General features: G+C 35.6%; 2 protein-coding genes across 15 annotated transcripts; one reads left to right on the top strand and one right to left on the bottom strand.

The window, feature by feature from the left end:
* Positions 1 to 1,082: 1,082 nt before the first annotated feature.
* LOC147540644 (serine/threonine protein phosphatase 2A 55 kDa regulatory subunit B beta isoform-like) lies at positions 1,083 to 8,945 on the top strand. 2 transcript variants are annotated; one of them, XM_086643483.1, is made up of 14 exons: positions 1,083 to 1,503; positions 2,583 to 2,686; positions 2,798 to 2,893; positions 2,979 to 3,098; positions 4,454 to 4,660; positions 4,971 to 5,062; positions 5,465 to 5,583; positions 6,782 to 6,905; positions 7,013 to 7,136; positions 7,314 to 7,382; positions 7,498 to 7,589; positions 7,676 to 7,753; positions 7,869 to 7,927; positions 8,416 to 8,945. In XM_086643483.1, the coding sequence occupies exons 1-14, from the start codon at positions 1,389 to 1,391 to the stop codon at positions 8,553 to 8,555; spliced, it is 1,539 nt and encodes a 512-aa protein (XP_086499609.1). In that variant the 5' UTR covers positions 1,083 to 1,388; the 3' UTR covers positions 8,556 to 8,945. The 2 variants fall into 2 exon arrangements, with proteins under 2 accessions (XP_086499609.1, XP_086499608.1); XM_086643482.1 differs by having other exon boundaries at positions 4,454 to 4,663.
* A 422-nt stretch (positions 8,946 to 9,367) lies between these two features.
* LOC147540643 (K(+) efflux antiporter 4-like) lies at positions 9,368 to 17,341 on the bottom strand. Of its 13 annotated transcripts, none has more exons than XR_015225994.1 (15): positions 17,266 to 17,341; positions 16,696 to 16,739; positions 15,472 to 15,533; positions 14,758 to 14,801; positions 13,680 to 13,741; positions 13,436 to 13,514; positions 13,300 to 13,361; positions 13,123 to 13,204; positions 12,885 to 12,959; positions 11,975 to 12,046; positions 11,792 to 11,875; positions 11,077 to 11,145; positions 10,323 to 10,810; positions 9,838 to 10,228; positions 9,368 to 9,764 (listed from the first exon to the last, which is right to left on the bottom strand). XR_015225994.1 is itself a non-coding variant. In XM_086643485.1 (12 exons), the coding sequence occupies exons 2-11, from the start codon at positions 15,491 to 15,493 to the stop codon at positions 11,122 to 11,124; spliced, it is 606 nt and encodes a 201-aa protein (XP_086499611.1). In that variant the 5' UTR covers positions 15,494 to 15,533; positions 16,696 to 16,836; the 3' UTR covers positions 10,475 to 10,602; positions 11,077 to 11,121. The 13 variants fall into 13 exon arrangements, 1 of the variants encoding a protein (XP_086499611.1); XR_015225995.1 differs by lacking the exon at positions 17,266 to 17,341 and adding an exon at positions 17,074 to 17,185; XR_015226000.1 differs by lacking the exon at positions 17,266 to 17,341 and adding an exon at positions 12,112 to 12,137 and having other exon boundaries at positions 16,696 to 16,836.
* Positions 17,342 to 19,629: the final 2,288 nt, after the last annotated feature.

The following is a 19,629-nucleotide window of genomic DNA, read 5'->3' as shown; positions in this document are numbered from 1 at the left end:
ATCGTTTTTGTCAAAGAAAGTTCATTTTCTCCGTTAACTTTGTTCCCGATCATTTTCTTATCTCTCTTCCTTCGTCAATTCCTTCCTCTCTCTCTCTCTCTAGACTTATTAAGCGAGAATTTAGGGTGTCATCTTGTGAACCATAGATTTAAAACATTGAAACATGATATAAGAAAATGAAAATGAATGCAATTTGGACGAGTGAAACATAATTGTTTAACTTATATATGAAATAGCAGTTTTTTGGTTGAAAGCACTTTCTTTCTTTATCTTCATCTTCTTCTCTCTCTCCGCTAGGGATCTCCACGCCAAAAACAAAAATAAAGCTCTAACTGGGGAGGTTCATTCATATGTCCATTTATCTAGCAAAGGAAAATCTTGTTGGTGGGAATCTTTTTCCTTTCCCAATATGTGGGGAGAGAAACCAAGGGAGGGGTCACGAGTTCTTCACTCATTTACCTAAGTTCTTTACTCATTTACCTAATTAACTCAGTTCAAAAATGGTTCAGTCATTATAGGATTTGGGCAAAGACAAACAAAATTATAATACGCCAACCGTAGAATTATTTCACCTAATTTATAGGTTTAAATCAATTAAGTACTTTATTAGGCTATTCGTATTTACGATATATCTAATTTATAAGACTGTAAAATACAATCTCGTACCAAGGACAAGTAAAGAGCCAAGCAAAGTAGCTGGGAGCATTGAGGCGTGGGATCTGAGGGTGACTCCGTGCCATGGGTTGGACTACACCACAACACAAGAGAAGGCGTAGGACATTATCCTCGTTGTCGAACCAGAACAAAATACGAGAGCTAGTCGTTGAAGGGAAGACAAGACTCGTGGAGTGTAACTCTACAAAAGAGCCTTACTCTATAGGGGCACTAGCGCGCTACAACTAGCACTTTGGAGTCGGTTGACAAACATATGCGCGATGGTGAGAGACGAAATTTGGTGCTCAGTAGACTGGTCCACGTAATTAGCAGCTCAGTAGACTAATCCGCATCATCCTACAACATACCGTATTATATGGAGTAATGTTTTTACATAAAAACAAATTAAGAAAACAGTAATAAAAAATAATTAAAAGAAAAATAGAGAAAGAGGAAAGAAAATAAAAATTAGCGAGAGAGAGATGAGAGGGTCATCATCATCATCATCATAATAATAATAATAATAATAATATTATTATTTCCATGTCAATGAAGAAGAAGAGATCGGACCACAAAACCAGCATTTTCATGAAATCCTTCCTCTATACAAATTCATATAATCAACGATCTCCCTCTAATCATTACTAATCTCCTTTTAACGATTATATATCATCATTTAAAACTCCCAGATTCTTCCTCCTATCGTTTTCCGGTGGTCATATCAACCGGAGATAATGAACGGAAACGATGAAGTTTCCGATCAAGTTACTCCACCACCTCCAGAACCACTTGATTGGAAATTTTCTCAAGTATTTGGTGAACGAACTTCTGGTGAAGAAGTTCAGGAAGGTATGAGACTTTTCGATCCAAACTAGTACTTGATTTTGTTTTTGTTGATTGAAATTTGGCTTAGTTTTGTTTCCAACTTGACCTAATTAGGTTTTAGATCTGTTAATTTGTGTATAATTTGGATTTGGGGGAAAATAATCAAATATGAAAACTTCATCTTAATTCGTAAACTAGTTGAAAACTTGAAATAGAGTGTTGGAGATAGTAATTAGAACTGATTTTGTTGTTTTAGTAGAAGAATTCTGTAGTTTTGAGGTGAACTCAATGAAAATTTAGAAGTTTTAGGGTTTAAAGTTCACAATCATATTGGTTTATTTATTAATAGTAGATCGACGAATCCAAATCGAAATGGTATTTAGCTTTACTAGAATTAAAGCTATATACCATTTCCGAAAAATTATTGTTGTCTTCTCCAAAGAGTTATTATACCAATTATTGGTTTTGTTCCTTGCTTACTAGTAATTAAATTTGATAATTGAATTTTTTTTTACGTTCATTTCCGAAAGTTAATGATGTGAGTATCTGAAATTGATTGGGAGAAGTATTCGGAAATTGAAAATGAAAAGATGTTTGCTAGTCGAAGATTAAAGAGGGAGGGAGAAGTCACGGGGGGTTTGCTAGATATGAATGAGTAGATAATTTAGGCTTAGTGAGCAGTGAAGCGGTTAGCCGGTTTGCATAGGTTCCGAATGGCGGTTTATGAAGAGTTGGGGTTGGACGTGCGTCTAAACTTTTTGGGTAATGTAGTTCAGGTTTGTCTTTGGTGGGGACTCTGTGTTTAGATGTTTCATGAGTAATATAGGTAGAGGCCTTGTGCGCTAAAAACTGTTGTTAGTCAGGAATATGTGGAGTTTCTTATATATGTATGTGTTTATGTTAGGATATATATGTAATTCTATCAGAGAGCTTGGCATGTTGACGGAGATGTAGATGCTAAGCTCGCCATTGTTGGATATTATCCTCTATCTCCTTAATGTAGTTCTGTTGCTTCACAATGATCCTGATCCATGCTCAACTACTGTGGTGGGATTTTTGAACTAGCTTAATTTTTATGCTGAATTTTCTTTATACTTTTGCAGTGGATATTATCTCAGCTATTGAGTTTGATAAAACTGGGGATCATCTTGCTACTGGTGATAGAGGGGGCCGGGTTGTCCTATTTGAAAGGACGGATACAAGAGATGTATGTATGTTGAGCACTTGTTTCTTAGTTAGCGTTGTTGGTTTCCATTCTCAGTACACCATAGCTTTTGTTTTGTGCTATCTTCCTTACGATTTATTATGTAACATGTAGCATGGAAGTCGAAGAGATCTAGAAAGCATGGATTACCAAATCAGTAGACATCCTGAGTTTCGCTATAAGACAGAGTTTCAAAGTCATGAACCTGAGGTAAGTACATTTTCTATTTTTACCTTGCTTTGACTTTGTTAATGAAACCATTTTTCTGACAAACTACTTCTCTTGTGCAATTCAGTTTGACTACCTCAAGAGTTTGGAAATAGAAGAGAAAATCAACAAGATAAGATGGTGCCAGACAGCTAACGCCGCATTATTTATTCTCTCAACCAATGACAAAACTATTAAGTATTGGAAGGTAGTCATTTTTTTTATCGTTACATTCGCTTAATCCGTCTGACTTTTATCTATTACAGATTAACAACTCTGAGATTACATGTGTAGATGTTTCATTATCATATTGTGAACTGCCTCTCTAAATTATGTGTACTTGATAAGTAGATAGTGAATTTGGTTATGCGGTACTTAGCAACTATGTGGTCTTTTTCATTTTTTTGCGCTAAGTTAATAAACTGAATTGTCAAAACTCGTGAATTTAAAATAAGAATGAATAAATGTTTCATATGGTCACATCTTTTGTTTTTCACCGAGTGTGCCTATGCATTTATTTTGCCGTTATACTGACTATAAAGTACATGAATTTATCTAACCAAGACATGGGACTAAATGTCAGTGTTGAACAGTCAACACAAGATGAATATGCAGCACATTCAGAATCAATTTAACAAGAAAAACAATCAGTACGAGGAGTTCCTAAATAAACCTCGAAAAGGCATTTGGAGGATCAGAGACATGAAAAAGTTATGGAACCAAGATATGAGACTGCATGTCAGTGCTCAACAAGGTGAAGTAAGCAACACATCTGCAAACAATTCAACAAAGAAAGAAATCATTATGAGGAGTTGTTGCGTCAAACCTCGAAAAGGTATTTGGCAATCCCAAGGATCTCTACGAACTAGACAGACCATGACACATGAAAAATTCTATTGAACAGAAATACATGACAATAGATCAGTGCTCAAAACAAGATGAAAGTATGTAACATGTTTGTTAACAACTTAATACAAATATTTCATTTAGAGTTTTTGACTAGCTGGTACATCAGACCTCAAGAAGTATTTGAAATTGAACGAAATATGATAGATGATAATGAATCATCTAATTTGTATAAGTGATAACGCCAGCCGAATTAATCATCTGGTAAGTATTATGATATAGTTTATAAATGTAAGGGTATTTGTGCGGATTATGAATAAGCGGGGAGTGGCTTATGATCCAGACATGGCTGTCCGGTCATTTAACTGTAGGTGCTTATATTTGGAGATGTTAAGTCGCATATGTCATACGTCACATACTCTAGATGTCACCTTTCTGTAAACTTCTGATCATATATTATATGGTAAGGTAACATGTGCACATCGTAATTGAAATCCCGAATACGCGTGCTTATCCAATGCAGGATTCATGGCTTACAAACGGGCCACTAATGGGTTATAGGCGGGCTTATAAATCACCATATGTACTACTACGTGGTATCACTTCGTGGCATAGCAGGCTTCCCGAGTGAATCTCTATATATAATAATGTGATTGTTTTTTCGTTGATATACTTTCCGAGTTTACTTGATCTGTTTGTACATCCATCCTTGTACAGGTTCAAGAAAAGAAGGTGAAGAAAATCAGTGAGATGAATGTTGATCCCTCAAAGACCATGGGTAACGGTAGTACAACTGGTCCAAGTATACCTACTAGCTCAAAGCCATATTTTGCGAACGGTGGATGTTCAGAGAAGACATACAGTAATTTGAGCAACGACATCTCATTTCCCCCAGGAGGCATTCCGTCGCTTCATTTGCCCGTGGTAGTTGTACCTAACCTAACCCTGGTTTTTGAAATAAGTGAAATATTTGTAATTATCAATTGCTCCGAGTTGAAATAGTCTTATTAGTTATACAATTTAAACTGAGTTAGTACACCGGAATGCATTACAAGTAGTTGTATCTCGATACTTCTAATCTACACTTCGAGGCTATTAGAATATCTTCAGAGGGTAATGAAGTAATGACTTACTTGACTATGTGAAACTGGACTGAACTTCTCTGAGCTATCTGTAGCTTTTATGTCTTCCTGTTTGCATTACTGACTTCAGAGCTCATGTAACATTTATGTAGGTTGCTAGCCAAGAGACAAGCTTTGTGACGAGGTGTCGTAGAGTATATGCTCATGCTCATGACTACCACATCAATTCAATTTCAAATAACAGGTTATAACTTTATATTTTGTCGACACATTTATAATTAACATCAGTTAGTTGGTAGCATTTTTTTTCAAGTTTATAATGGTTTATTTTAAGTTTAGCATATTATGCAGACTCTAGTTTTGATGCTTGGTTGATCTGTCGAGTGCTTATTATACTGTAATTTTCATCTGGATTGTTCTCCCACTGAGGATTTTGCCTCACAACTCATGTTCTAGACCTAAACAATTTGTTGATACACTATACTTTGGAACTCTTTGGGTAACTTTTCACCTATATATATATATATATATATATATATATATATATATATACACAAATTGATTATTGCAGCTATGGTATGTTCTCTTTAGTGTTCTAGTGATTATGTTTCATGAAGTATTTATATTTCTACTGTTCTGTTGACAGTGATGGCGAGACTTTTATATCTGCTGACGATCTGCGCATTAATCTTTGGAATTTGGAAATAAGTAACCAAAGTTTCAACATCGTCGATGTGAAGCCTGCAAATATGGAGGATCTAACGGGTATGCATTGTCAAATATGCAAATGTAACACGCATTATATTTCTATTCAGAATAAGGTTTTATTATAATAAGTACGCATCGATCTATCATTTGCTGGTTTGCTTCAAAGTTCATGTTCTTAGTCTCATATTTTTGGCATTTCATAGCCTAACAACTGCAAATAATTCTTTATTCCACCATTATAACATAGAACAAAATTAATATAAAATTGTAGATTTAGTGCATAATAATAGTAGTTTTGACAGATTTGTTTGTTAACTATGCTTTTTGGGAGTAAATGTCAGGAAGAAAATCATGTTTGAGCATTAGAAATCCAAGAAGTACCACTAAATGTTAATAAATTCTATAAACTTTGGCTCAAAAGTTTATGCCTTCATGTTAAAATTTCTAATTTTCTATAGATTCCTCTTACCGGGGTGTAATAACTTGTTGGCTTACCAAGTGACAATGATGCTTAAAGTTTTCAGGAAATAGGAACTTGGCCTGTATCACGATACCCATAATATACCCACTTATATTGGAATCCTGAATCAAATATCCAACTGTAGTGATGTTAAAAATGTTGGGAAATACGAAGTTAAGTGTGGTGTGATATATGCATAATACACTCTGATTGAAATATAAGTTTTTTATTTACTTTTTCTTTTTTACTATATCTACTGCTAGGATGATTGAAGCCACTGAACGAATCTTTAGAACTTTTGATGAAAGAGATGTCCGTCACTCATGACTCAACAATTTTAGATCCGTTAGGGATTTTAATCAGTCACTAATCACTATCATAACTAGTCATTTTCAATTTCTTACCATTGTTTATATATGAAAATGGAATTCTCGTTGTAGCCTTTTAAATACAAATCTAGAATCTACGGGTAAAATCAAGTCAGCTTTTTTTTTCTTCTATTCTTCAAAACGGACTGTGCAATATGTTGTTTACATGGTGTTCAGTTAATTGTTGGTAGATACTGAGACCATCTATTATCTTTTATAGTACACTGGTAGAAAGAATTATCTTTTTTTTTGATGAAGAGAAGGTAGAAAGAATTATCTTATTCTTTTACGTTAGTACTTTCTTTCACTCTCATCTTGTACAATTATCTCGTTCTATTCATGGGATGAATATATGTTATCCCGGCATGAGCTTACTAGGTTGAATGTTGCTATTGGAAGCTTAACTTGTATACTTTTCCCCTTTCAGAGGTTATAACAGCAGCTGAATTTCACCCTACTCATTGTAATACATTAGCATATAGTAGCTCGAAGGGTTCAATTCGGCTTATTGATTTGCGGCAATCTGCTTTATGTGATACTCACAGCAAAGTGTTAGTGTTATCTTTTCTTAAGATACAGTAGTTAGTTGTTTAATAGTTTCCTGTTCGTTGCTAAAAAACTCCCCCATTAGTCAGTAAAATCATTATTTTTCGTTCAGATTCGAAGAGCAGGAGGCACCTGGCTCAAGATCTTTCTTCACGGAGATTATTGCATCAATTTCTGATATTAAGTTTGGCAGAGATGGAAGGCATATACTTAGTCGTGATTATATGACTCTTAAGGTTCGAATCTGATATCCTCTTCTGTATATATAATTGATAACCTTTTAGCAACCACATCACAGTTGCGTATTATAAAACAAATGGAAAGTATTCTCTATCTTGTTTTGCTGTGGGTAACATTTATTTCTAAAATATTTCATTTTTCACTAATTCAAGTTTACACGATATTAAGTTCAGCTCTGGGACATCAATATGGATTCGGGTCCAGTTGCAACCTTCCAGGTTCATGAACACTTGAGGCCGAAGGTGACTTTTCTCCTTTAAAACCTCTTACTTCAAGCAATCAGAATTTACAAGGTGTATTATGAGCTTTATCATTGTCCAATTCCTTGATCACAATTATAACTTTAACCTCGTGCAGCTTTGTGATTTATATGAAAATGATTCGATTTTTGACAAATTTGAATGTTGTCTGAGCGGAGATGGCTCACGAGTTGCAACTGGTTCTTACAGGTATGCATTTCTAAATGTTGTAATTTACTCAATCCCCACATAACAACGTATACAAATATGATACTAACAAATATGTGAACTCCCAGCAAATTGTTTCGTGTGTTTGGTTATGCTGCTGGTAGCACTGAAGCAACAACTCTTGAAGCCAGTAAGGACCCAATGAGGTACATATCCATCAACCAAATAATAATAGCAAGTATTACATCGATCATTTAAGTTCAGTGCTTACCTATCTACTCTAATACATCTGTGTCTCTCTGCCTTGTCAATTTACTTCAGGAGACAAGTTCAGACTCCTTCAAGATCCTTGGGTAGTCTTACTCGTGTCGTCCGACGAGGTTAGTGTTTTCTACTTTAAAAACCAAATGAACCTATAAGTTGCAGATTTTTCGTTTACTAGTGGTTTTGGCGCAAATTAAGATAAGGCCACGTTTAAGCCCATGGTTACCGCCCACCCGCCAAAGGTCCTTACATAATTAGCAATTTCTTACCGGCTTATAGCTTTATGGGCTTACAGACAGTGATGTGGGTGGGTAGGAGCATAACTACATGAAGTTGTCGTGGCAAATAAAGAGAAGGCCACATATGATCCTCCTTCCTCCAGCCAAATGTACCTATGCGGGCTTATGACTAGGGATGTGGGTGAGGTCGCAAGTACATGAAGTTGTGTTGTTCATAATCTCCGTTCTATCACAAATTGTAGTGATTAGAAATGTAAATGTTATAATTAAAGTAAACCTCCATTGAAGCTTCTGCAACCGGGGTATATCAAGTTACTCTCTGCAACTTATTGCCAATTCACAATTTTACTTTCGATTTATAACAGGAGGAGCCGCTAATCAAGGTGTTGATGCAAATGGGAATTCTTTCGATTTCACAACAAAGTTGCTTCACCTAGCTTGGCATCCAACTGAAAACTCACTTGCTTGTGCTGCAGCAAACAGCTTGTACATGTATTATGCGTAAGAAAGAGGTTCTTCTCATCTTCGAAGAAAATTCTTGTTCCCGGGCTAGCTCTTTTTGACGTCAAACGTTCTCCCAAATTTTCTGCTGCCCGATCATTGCAACTACAACACGTTTCTCATATCAGATATGAACCAGTAGTGCCTCTTGCAGAGAAATCCACGATGACGAAGTTAACTTATGTTCAGTTCTCAGACAAGGGGCTGTCAAATTATTTTCAAAATTATTATTTTTTCCCTCTTATAAGTATAAAAAATGTAGTTAATATCTTTTATTTTTGTGGTGAAATTAGGTTTTGAGATGGTGTGATTTTAGTTTTCTTGTGATTTAGAACAAAGAAATTGTTTCTTACTGATGGTCTATTGTATTCGAGATTAACAGAGGGTCTACAAATGAGTCTAATTTAGAGACACAATAAGTTCCCAAATCAATCACCATAAGAAACCACCATGGACCTTCAATGAGGATCTCACATATAACAAGTCAAAAACAAGTAATTTCAAAACATCAAAACCCTAAAACAGAGCTGCAAACAGAGCTTTGTGAAGATCTAAAACAGAGCTGCAAACAAGTACAACATGTTTCTCATATCGAATATGAACTAGTGCCACTCGCAGAGAAATCCACAATGACAAAGTTAACTTATGTTCAGATCTCAGACAAGGCGGACAAATTATTTTCAAATTATTATTTTTTTTCTTCTTTTAAGTATAAAAAATGTAGTAGTTATTATTTTCTTTTATTTTTTTGGTGGGATTAGGTTTAAGATGGTGTGATTTTAGTTTTCTTGTGATTTAGAAACAAAGAACAACCTGTTTCTTACTGATTTACTGTGATTGCGATTAATCAAGATCTGAAATAGGTCAAAAAGTAATTTCAAAACATAGAAACCCTAAATCACACAATTCATATTTAAAACTAATATCTGAACTACAAATGAAGATCGACTGACTGGTCATCATCATCACACTAAGAAACACCACCATTGGACATTGATGAAGACCTAAACACTAGCAAGCATTGATTAACAACTAGACATAAACTAATAATCACCCTCAGAAAACTAAACATCGACTGATCCATAACCAGCAAGCTTATCCTCCTCCTCTTTCTTTAGTTCACTGCCTCTTCTGCTTCAAGCTTCTCGTTTGAGACCGTCTAGGGGCGTGTTTAACTTGACCTCACGAGTATTGTTCGGGTGGATTAAGTGAACTATAAAACAAACAAAAATTAGTGATAAAACAATGAATTATAATTTTAATTATACATAACAAAAGAGCCTTACCTTGTATATTACCGCCACATTTTACTAGCTTGACATTATGATGATTAGGTGGGTAGGGTACGCTCGACTCGATCATGGCTAGCCTGACCAAGTTCCTGATCTGGGGCCATTCCATGTTCTCATGATAACCTCGAAATACATTGGCCGAAATGGTCTTACCACTTCCAGAAAAGAAAGTTGTTCCGGTCACACAACGATAAATCGGTTTCGAACCGTGAGTGACCTCAGCGTACCAAACCGTGGGAGCATTGTTTTCGTATCCAGCAACCACAACAGTAGAAACTGCTGCTTTTTCACCGTCTGAAGGTTTTTTTGGAGCCTTACGTTTCCATTCATCACACATAGCCACTACAAACTCCGGCACAGAGAGCCGAGTACTCCGATTAGCATTCTTAAGAGAAAAAAAAACTATAAATCAATTATTCCAAGTATATTAATTTATTTTAAATCAACAAAGTAAATATATGATGAAATGAAAATCTTACCTTCTCCTTAGCTGCATCCACCGCTCGCTCACAAGCAACTTTACCACCGGAAATCATACAAGCTACATAATCAGGTTCTTGAGAGAGTACTCTTATCTTGTCGATATATTCCATGTCAGGTTGAAAATTTGGGAACTGATATTTCACAGGACTCCTTTAGAACAACCACAAAACTAATGTACAAAGATTCAGTGGAATATGAAAGAATATCTGCGCTTTATGGTGTGATGATGATGGGGCTTATAAAGAACCATGTTAGATCAAAGTAGTCTAGTAGAACCTGATAACACAATGGACAAGGAGACTCAACTTAAACTGCAATGTGGACTGACATAACTTAAATCAACAAAAGAAAAGAGAGAAAAGAAGGCAAGAGGCAGCACGCTCGAAAACTATAAAGTAGATTTCGATCATGCAATAAACTCCTCATAGACATGCTCGAGTAGATTCCTCGCGGAAGGTAATCAAGGAAAACAAGTCGTCGAAATCTGAAAACAAAAAATTGTCATGTTTCGACCAATCATTGTAGAATACTATTAACTAAGATATCACTTTTGGGGCTGACATAAGATGTTTGATTACTTTAGCAGTAAATTAGTCCTGCAAAACAAGTTTTGGATAGCTACCTAAACGGGCTCTAAATTTCTTCGTTAATTTTGGGGGAGAAATATCTGTCAATCATGCACTGGTCACTTATTGGGCTTTGACAATTAGCATATAAATTGACTCCTCTAAAGAAGCATCAGATATTTACCACAGCTGTTGAAGACATTGATAATAGAACACCAACAAAAATCCCTTATGAAGGTTTATCACCACATAGCTGCAGACACAAAAGATAAGGTAAAGACAAGGGAAAGATATAAAATAACATATTTGGCTGAAAGTCTAAAAAAAATCTCTATATTAATTTCTTTAGGGGCATAGAGTCTCAAAGCTATGGTCTTGATAATCAAGAAAAACCTAAAAAATTTGTAAAACTGACATTCAAATCATAGCAAGAGAACCTAATCTAGATAATGGTGGCAAACAGAATGGGGGCACAACCGCACAGGATAAACAGTATGCTGTATGCACCAAAAAAAGACTTAATAAACATGAGCTAAAAGTACCACTTTCTCAACTCTTCATATTTGTACTTAATAAAAATGAGCTAAAAGTACCACTTTCTCAATCCCTTCATATTTGTACTTAATAAACATGAGCTAAAAGTTCCACTTTCTCAATTGCTTCATATTTGTACTTAATAAACATGAGCTAAAAGTACCACTTTCTCAATTTTAAGGCCATTTATCAACTTGAACTTCCAAGTTTAGAACATATGAATGATAAGAAGATATAACATTCTAAAACCACAAAAAAAATTTCTTCACCTAAGGAAAGTGGAGAGAGATGGAGCACTTATTAAAACTTAACAAGAGGCAGAAAACTGTCATAATTGAAAATGAAAACAAGATTATCAGACATACCGAAGCTGTAAAACCACATAAGCATATAAATAGGAAAATTTGGAGTAAGCCTCCTAGCACAGCAACAGCTCGAACGACTCTAAGCTGCAAATGTTAAGGTATGACATCTATTATTCCAAAATTCAAATAGACATTAAACATTTGAAATTGGAAGAAAGCACATGGATGAGAACATAAACCAACCTTTGCTGCAGAGAATTCCAGACCCAGTGCAAAAAGAAGAAAAATAACACCAAATTGAGCAACTGTTTCGCCCTAAAAGCCACACTGTTAATAATAAAATTAAAACTAATGCTTGTTTGTGAATCATGTTGAAATACCTGAATTGGAGACAGCTTTTGAAGGGCTGCAATAATAATAGGAATAAACCAACTCCTATGCATCATCAATAGAACTAGAAGCATAAAGTATAAAATAATCTTTCTTTTCTCCTACTTCCTAAATCACAAAAACATTCTTATGTTCCATCACCTATGCAAAATTTTATATAATTGGAACTCTATGTAATAGACAGAAAGTTTTATCCTATGCCGTTAATGTTAGCCTTGACTACTTAATGCCGATTACCCAAGTCCTCCGTATGAAAATTGCATAAATCAGAGGAATTACTGTGTTAATTATATTGTTCAGACTAAATTTTATCAATCAACAATCACAACAAGAAGGGTACTAGCAATAAAAATGTACACAATCGTAAAATATTAACAGAGGTTGTCCCCAGTATTAAGGTTGATTACCTTATATCTGCAATCTAACCAAACACATTATTGCCAATTTCATCATGTACTGTTGTACATAATATATATAACAGCTTGTCAGGTTGTTTTTTGCCAACATTCAGTTAATTAAACAGGCCATTTACAAGTTAAGTCATCCGGCTCGCTATTGATACAAATTTCGAACTACCTCCTATTCAAAGTGATCCCTATAAGGGATTTATCTCTAATACAGTCAGGGCATTACAACAGATTTTAGCATGAATGCATGATCCTATGTTAAATAGAGCCCCAATAAAAAAAAATTGAAAGCAAATCTTTCGAGAATGCTCGAAACTTAGACAGAAAATTTCCAAAATAATGAAGAAGAAACATACTTGCACCATTTCACTAACAAAACTAAAACCGCCTGGTCCAATAAGTGATCCTGCTAGCAGATATCCAGTGAAGACCTGCAATAAATAATACAAAAACATAAGGGATGGCTCGATAATACCCAGTCTGAAGGCATTGAAGAGTAAAGTTAAATCCCCAGAGTTTGTTGGCTATCAAAACAACAAATGATCATTAGTTGCAAGCATCATGAATAAGCTAAGACAGAAGTAGTGTTCAGACCGGCTGTCCACCTCCACCACAAGCAAATGCAATGCCATCACAGATTGCAGATACAATGACAACCACCAAATCTGATATCAATCTGAAAAGAGGGTAAATAGAGTGTTGGTAAATCACTTAAACAGAAACGTTAAAGCCAGTTATAACTTTAGTTACAACTTCACACAGTAAGTTTACCTCAAGTCCAATTGCAGTACAGGATATTTTGATTTTGTACTAGATAAGATGAAGACATTGTCCTGAAAATACAATAAATCAACATCTGATCACTGAGTAGTCTTTATGAAAGCGTTCAACACCACAAGAGCCAAACCTTTGAGTCTATTAGTGCTGGAGTTTCGTCTGCTCGATTCTCGTTATCCAAATTGAAAACATCGTGAATATGAAACGACCTAAAGTATGAGAAAAATTCAAGTATCAAATTTCAAGCTGTCTTCTCTATTACTCGCTTCTCTCTTTTTCAGTAAAAATATCTTATTTACTAATGCATGAAAGAATAATCAGTTTCAAAAGAATAAATCTATATTAAGTAATTGTTCACATGATAGAGCATATACTTCTCCTTGTCCTTGGTCTCATTTTTCTTGGGCTTAACTCTAGCTACTGTTTCCAAAACTGCCTGGTGAACAAAGAAAATAGAAGTAATTCATTTATCAAGGGCAGTTAAACGTGAGTGAAGTATATAGGCAGAAGAAGACATGTTCATAATTGCATATGGTTTTGCTACATACAACTTGAAATTAATAGCTATTACAGATCAGCGTCATAAAATATACAATTTATGGGTCACTAACAAATATGTAAGAATAAAACATATGAACCCTGGGGACTTCAATTATTAGATCAACTCAAAACAAATTCCTTCACGAATGATGTTAACAAACTCGAATATTTGAATGATGTTAACAAACTCGAATATTTGAACGATTTTTCTTAAAAGGTAAGCTTGACCTAGGACAGTTAGACGAAAGAAATAGAGTTAACACTTCTTTTCACTTCTTAACAAATGAAAGTGGGGCCTAAAGCAGTGACATTAATATGAAGGTAAAATGCATACTACATAGATTTATTAACATGGGGAAACGAACAAAGTAATACACTTGCTGCGGCAATAAAGTTACCTTGTGCTTGTGGTTTAATGTGATTGAGTACTTAATATTTATTACTGATAAACGATAATGAATAGGAAGCCTGGAACTAATTGGCACATCCAAATAGTTGGATCATGTCCTTTCTGCGGGAACTCCCGCATGTTACATATCATCAACATAAATAAGTTGGAACATGGCAAACAATGAGGTAAATAACTTTAAAAATGGTGTCAATATGCCCAAATTCGGCGCCACTTGCGCTGACTTGCTGAATCGCTTACATAAGATGTATCGTGGCTAATAACAATATACCCCTATACAAAAAGAATCTCTAATAACCTCAGGATCGTTGATTTATAAAAGGAAATAACAGTCTCTAAAAATTTTGACCAAAAGTCGTACACATCCAATATTTTCCAAGACATCTAGATTAGCAGTATAACAAAAATCGTAATCATCTACTCAGGTTATCTAACACTTTGTGCTGCTAATGTAGTGATCTGCAAACATATATATATAACAGATAAATTGCATATTCACTTACCTGTTGTTCAGCAACACTGTTGTTGAAGCTCCCCGCATCAGTTTCTGCAAGAATAATGCGACCACTTAATGAACCAGAAAAACATTAGCACCTCTACCACTTAACGATGCAGTTCTCATACTTTTCATTCTATAATATCGAGAAAACAGTCAAGTAATACTAACAAAACACTGCCATTTCGAAAAAGTAATTTCGTTCTCGAGCAAATTTTATCAAAACCTAATTCATTTTACCATTTAAAGATCAAATACTAACTCAATTTTAAACTGAAAGCAAATCTTTTGAGAATGCTCGGATTGAATCACTTAGACAGAATTTCCAAAATAATGAAGACATTGTCCTGAAAATACAATTTCCACTATAACATCTGATCACTGAAGGTAGTCCTTATGAAATACAGTACCACCACTCAAGCAAATCAAAAGTAAAGACATAGGCAGGTTAAAGTGTTCAACACCACGAGAACCAAACCTTTGAGTCAATTAGTGTTGGAGTTTCATCTGCTCGATTCTGGTCATCCAAATTGAAAACATCGTGAATATGAAACGCCCTAAAGTAAGAGAAAAATTCAAGTATCAAATTTCGAGCTGTCTTCTTTTCTACTCGCTTCTCTTTTTCTAGTAAAAAAATCTTATTTACTAATGTAGGAAAGAGTAATCAGTTTCACAAAAATAAATTTATATTAAGTAATTGTTCACATGATAGAGCATATACTTTTCCTTGTCTTTGGTCTCATTTTTCTTGGGCTTCACTCTAGCTACTGTTTCCAAAACTGCCTGGTGAACAAAGAAAATAAAAGTAAATGCATTTATCAATGGAAGTTAAAAGTCAATAAAGTAAACAAGCATAAAGCAGAGAACGCCAAGTTCACAATTGAATATGGTTTTGCTACATACAACTTTATAATTCTTAGATATTACAGAGCACTGTCATACAAAATTACAATTTATGGGTCACTAACAAATTCGAATGCAAGAATAAAACATATGAACCCCGGGGACTTCAATTATTAGATCGACTCAAGAAGAAATCTTGAGAAATGATGTTAACCAACTCAGATAAAAATTCACCTACGGTAGTAAGGGGATTTTAGGATCAAAATACCCTTACTACCGTAGGAGTATATTAGAATGACTTTTCTTAAAAAGGTAAGTTTGACCTACGACAGCTAGACAAAATTTATAGAGGTAACAGCGATAAATGCCAGTTAGTAGATCAGTTCACTTCTTAACAAATGAATGTAGGACCTAGAGCAGTGACATCAATTTGAATTTTGAAGGTAAAATGCGTACTACATAAATTTATGAATATAGAGAAACGAAGAAAGCAATACACTTGCAGCGACAATAAAATCACCTTTTGCTTGTTGTTTAATGTGATTGATTACTTAATATTATTACTAATGAACTGTAATGAGTAGGATGCCCGGAACTAATTGGCAAATCCAAATAGTTGGATTATGTTCTTTCTGCGAGAACTGCAAACCTCTCGCAGGATACATATCGTTAACATAAATAAGTTGGACAATGTCAAACAATGAGGTAAATAATTATTAAAAAAGCGTCAATATGCCCAAATTCGGAGCCACTTGCGCTGACTTGCTAAATCGCTTACATAAGATGTATCATGGCTAGTATTAATATACCTCTAGACCAAAAAAATCTCTATAACCTCAGGATCATTGATATATAAAAGGAAATGACAGTCTCTAACAATTTTGACCAAAAGTCGTATACGTCCAATATTTTCCTCTATTTGACATCTAGATTAGCAGTATAACTCATTTAACGATGTTAATTCTTAATCCGCGTACATAAACAGAACTAATAATCATCTACTCAGGTCACCTAACGATGTTAATTCTTAACCCATGTACACAAACAGAACTAGTAATGATCTACAAACAAACGAATAACGATAAAATGCATATTCACTCACCTGTTGTTCAGCAACACTGTTGTTGAAGCTTCCCGCATCAGTTTCTGCAAGAACAATGAGAGACCACTTAATGAACCAGAGAATCATTAGCACCTCTACCTCTTCTAATTACATGCTGTTCTCGAACGCACTATCTTGAACAAACTGTATATTGATGCAGTTCTCATACTTTTTATTCCATAATGTCAAGAAAACAGACAAGTAATACTACAAAACACTGCCATTTCGAAAAATTAACTTCGTTCTGGAGCAAATTTTATCAAAACCTAACTCATTTAAACATTTTAAGATCAAATCCTAACTCATTTTTACCATTTTAAGATCAAATTCTAAGATAGAAAGTTATTACAAAAGCTATAGACGTGAAATTTGTAGTACCAAATATAAATTGATCCAGAAATCAACAATCAAACAGTACAAAATGCTCATAAATTCAAGCTTTGATTTCTATACATAAGTTCTACTTCATTTAACCTAGAGTGAAATTATACATAAAAAGAACAGAATCTAACTGAAACTGAAGATGAAACTGAATTAAAATAAAAATAATAACGAATCAGATGTAGAAACCTCCAATTTGTTCATTTTCAGTGAATTTCTTTGCTAAAGCACGATCGATCATATCAGCGAAACTATCCTCTTTCGAGGAGCCTCATCCGTTGGATTATCATACCCTAAATCTGACGGTTCTCGGGCGGTCTAAAGTCGCAGCCTCTCGGGCAGGCTTATCTAGTCGGGCGTCGGGCAAAGGGCTCTGCCCGTGTCCCGACCGCTAGAGCCCATCTAAATGGGTCAGGTGAGCCCGCCTCGGGTTTTTTCTAGACTCCAAATTTTGGCGGATCGGATCGTCAGGACCGGGTCTCGGGGTTTTCCCAACCCTAGACAAACCTATATATGGTTATATGTTAATGGTGCCTCTACAGGCCTCCAACTCTTTTGGTCTTGGCCCCCCTCTTGGGACACTCTCTGTGGTCCTTGGACTGTGCCAAGTATGTGATGTTCAAACCCGGACGTATTATGCCTAGTCTGTGTTTTCTCGGATTCTCTCAATCCGTAGAGGTGCAAAGAGTAGAGTCTGGGCAAGAGTAACTTGAACTTTGAAATATAGAGATTTGAAGTCACGTGTCTAAAAGAATGAATGGGCTTTGGATTGTACCTAGTCTGTGATGCTTTCAAACCTAAACGGATTAGGACCTGTCTGAGCGCCCTCGGGCTGCCCAATCTATGGGGACGCCAAGAGCAAAGAGGGCCCAAGAGTAACTTGAGCTTTGAAATCTAGAGATTTAAAGACACATCTCTAGAAAAACGTATGGGGCAGGGATGGTGCCTAGTCTGTGATGTTCAAATCTAAACGGATTAGGACCTGTCTGAGTGCTCTCGGACTGTCCAATCTGGGTGGACGCCAAAAGCAAAGGCGGGCCAAGAGTGACTTGAGCTTTGAAATTAGAGATTTGAAGACGCATCTCTAGATAAATGGGTGGGCCTCAGACTGTGCTTAGTCCCTGATGTCCAAATCTAAACGGATTAGGCCCAATCTAAGTGCCTTTAGACTACCAAAGGGGCGCCAAGAGCCCAGGCAGCCCAAGAGTAACTTGAGATATGAAATCTAGAGATTTGAAGACACCTTCGATGAGCTTGAACTCCCAAACTGTCGAAGCGTGTCCTGTAATTAAACAAAAATGAAGCAAATGAAGGAAAACGATGAAGTAAACGGGTGGAACATAATGAAATCAGGAAAAAAAAATTAGTCTAAGCTTCCTATGATTTCAGCGAGGTTTTTTAGAGAGGGAGATGTAATCGTTTTATAGAGGGAATTATAGAGTTATTTTAAGGATTGAGAGAGGTTTTAGGGAGTAAAATTTAGAAATATAAGATTTGTGTAACTCAAATTTTTATTATGAAGACGAATTCATAAGATATCCTTTGAAAAACAGAAATACAACCTTGAGAAGTGAGAGGAGGAATTAATGGTGGCTATATATGCTGGAACGGCCACTTTTTTTTTTTGGAAGTGACTTAGAAAGTCATTAAAATAACATGGATACTTATCAAATTATAATCATCAGAACTTGGACCCTGTAAACCGTCAAAGGATTTTGACATGTATTTTTTTTAAAGATATGGGTGAGTTACCTTCAACTTTTGTTGGGGTTTTTATGTCAACTAAAAGAGGATTAACTAGTGGGTTTTTCTTAACAGTTACTTTTTTCAAAGTGGGGGGGTTAAATGAAGTAGTAACTACTAGTAAAAGAATAAGTAGGTGGTAGTAACTACTGGAGTAAAAAAAAAAAAAAAATTAATTAGGTAGGCTTGGGTAGGGGTGGGATTTTGGCCCGGAACCCGCCCACGACCGTCCGAGTCCGAAGAGTCCGTGACCGTCTGTTGCCCGAATTGGTCCGTACCCGCCCGACCGAAAGATCTTAAGCGGACGGACGCGGGCATAGGTCTTTACCCGGTGGTCCGACCGAGTCCGCCCGCTTATATCGTCCGCCCGACCGAACCCGTCCACACCCGTCTGTTTATCCTACCCGTTATACCCGCCCGCCTATATGATTGATTTTAAGCCTTTAGATTTGTAGAGTTAGCTACAACCATTAGATTTCAAGAGTAAAAATAAATATCCCTAGAAATCACTTTTCTTAATTTTGTCTTCGTCGTTCTACTTCTCTAGTCTTTATCTCCTCCAAAATCTCAGTATCTCATCAATAACCCGAGAATTCACAATAAACCGGTCGTAATCCATGAGAAGAAGCATAGAAACTGATCATAATCCATGAGAAATCTCAATGCTTATCTTGCGATTTTGGATTCATTTACTTTTTAGAATTGTAAAGTGGGAGTTTTAGAAAGTTGTATTTAGCGACTAAACATTTTAAATTTCGAATAAAAGTTTCTTTATTTGTTCATTAGTGACCGGTGTCCGCCCGACCGATA

This window comes from Eschscholzia californica, unplaced genomic scaffold (assembly GCF_041429995.1).
Source record: "Eschscholzia californica isolate CP2 unplaced genomic scaffold, dmEscCali1.0.p SCAF_5, whole genome shotgun sequence".
In the NCBI taxonomy this organism is placed as follows: Eukaryota; Viridiplantae; Streptophyta; class Magnoliopsida; order Ranunculales; family Papaveraceae; genus Eschscholzia; species Eschscholzia californica.
Note: the sequence above shows the minus strand (reverse complement) of the source record. Positions and strands in the feature narration are given on the sequence as shown.

Bases quoted from the DNA above. Each gene is read 5' to 3' on its own strand.
- LOC147540643 (XM_086643485.1), bottom strand. From the start codon at position 15,493: ATGAGACCAAAGACAAGGAAAA. The intron at 14,802-15,471 runs GTATATGCTCTA...TTATTCTTGCAG, and splicing joins GAGACCAAAGACAAGGAAAA to AAACTGATGCGGGGAGCTTC. The intron at 13,205-13,299 runs GTAAACTTACTG...CCCTCTTTTCAG, and splicing joins GTACTGCAATTGGACTTGAG to ATTGATATCAGATTTGGTGG.
- LOC147540644 (XM_086643482.1), top strand. From the start codon at position 1,389: ATGAACGGAAACGATGAAGTTTCCGATCAAGTTACTCCACCACCTCCA. The intron at 5,063-5,464 runs GTTATAACTTTA...TTCTGTTGACAG, and splicing joins AATTCAATTTCAAATAACAG to TGATGGCGAGACTTTTATAT. The intron at 5,584-6,781 runs GTATGCATTGTC...TTCCCCTTTCAG, and splicing joins AAATATGGAGGATCTAACGG to AGGTTATAACAGCAGCTGAA.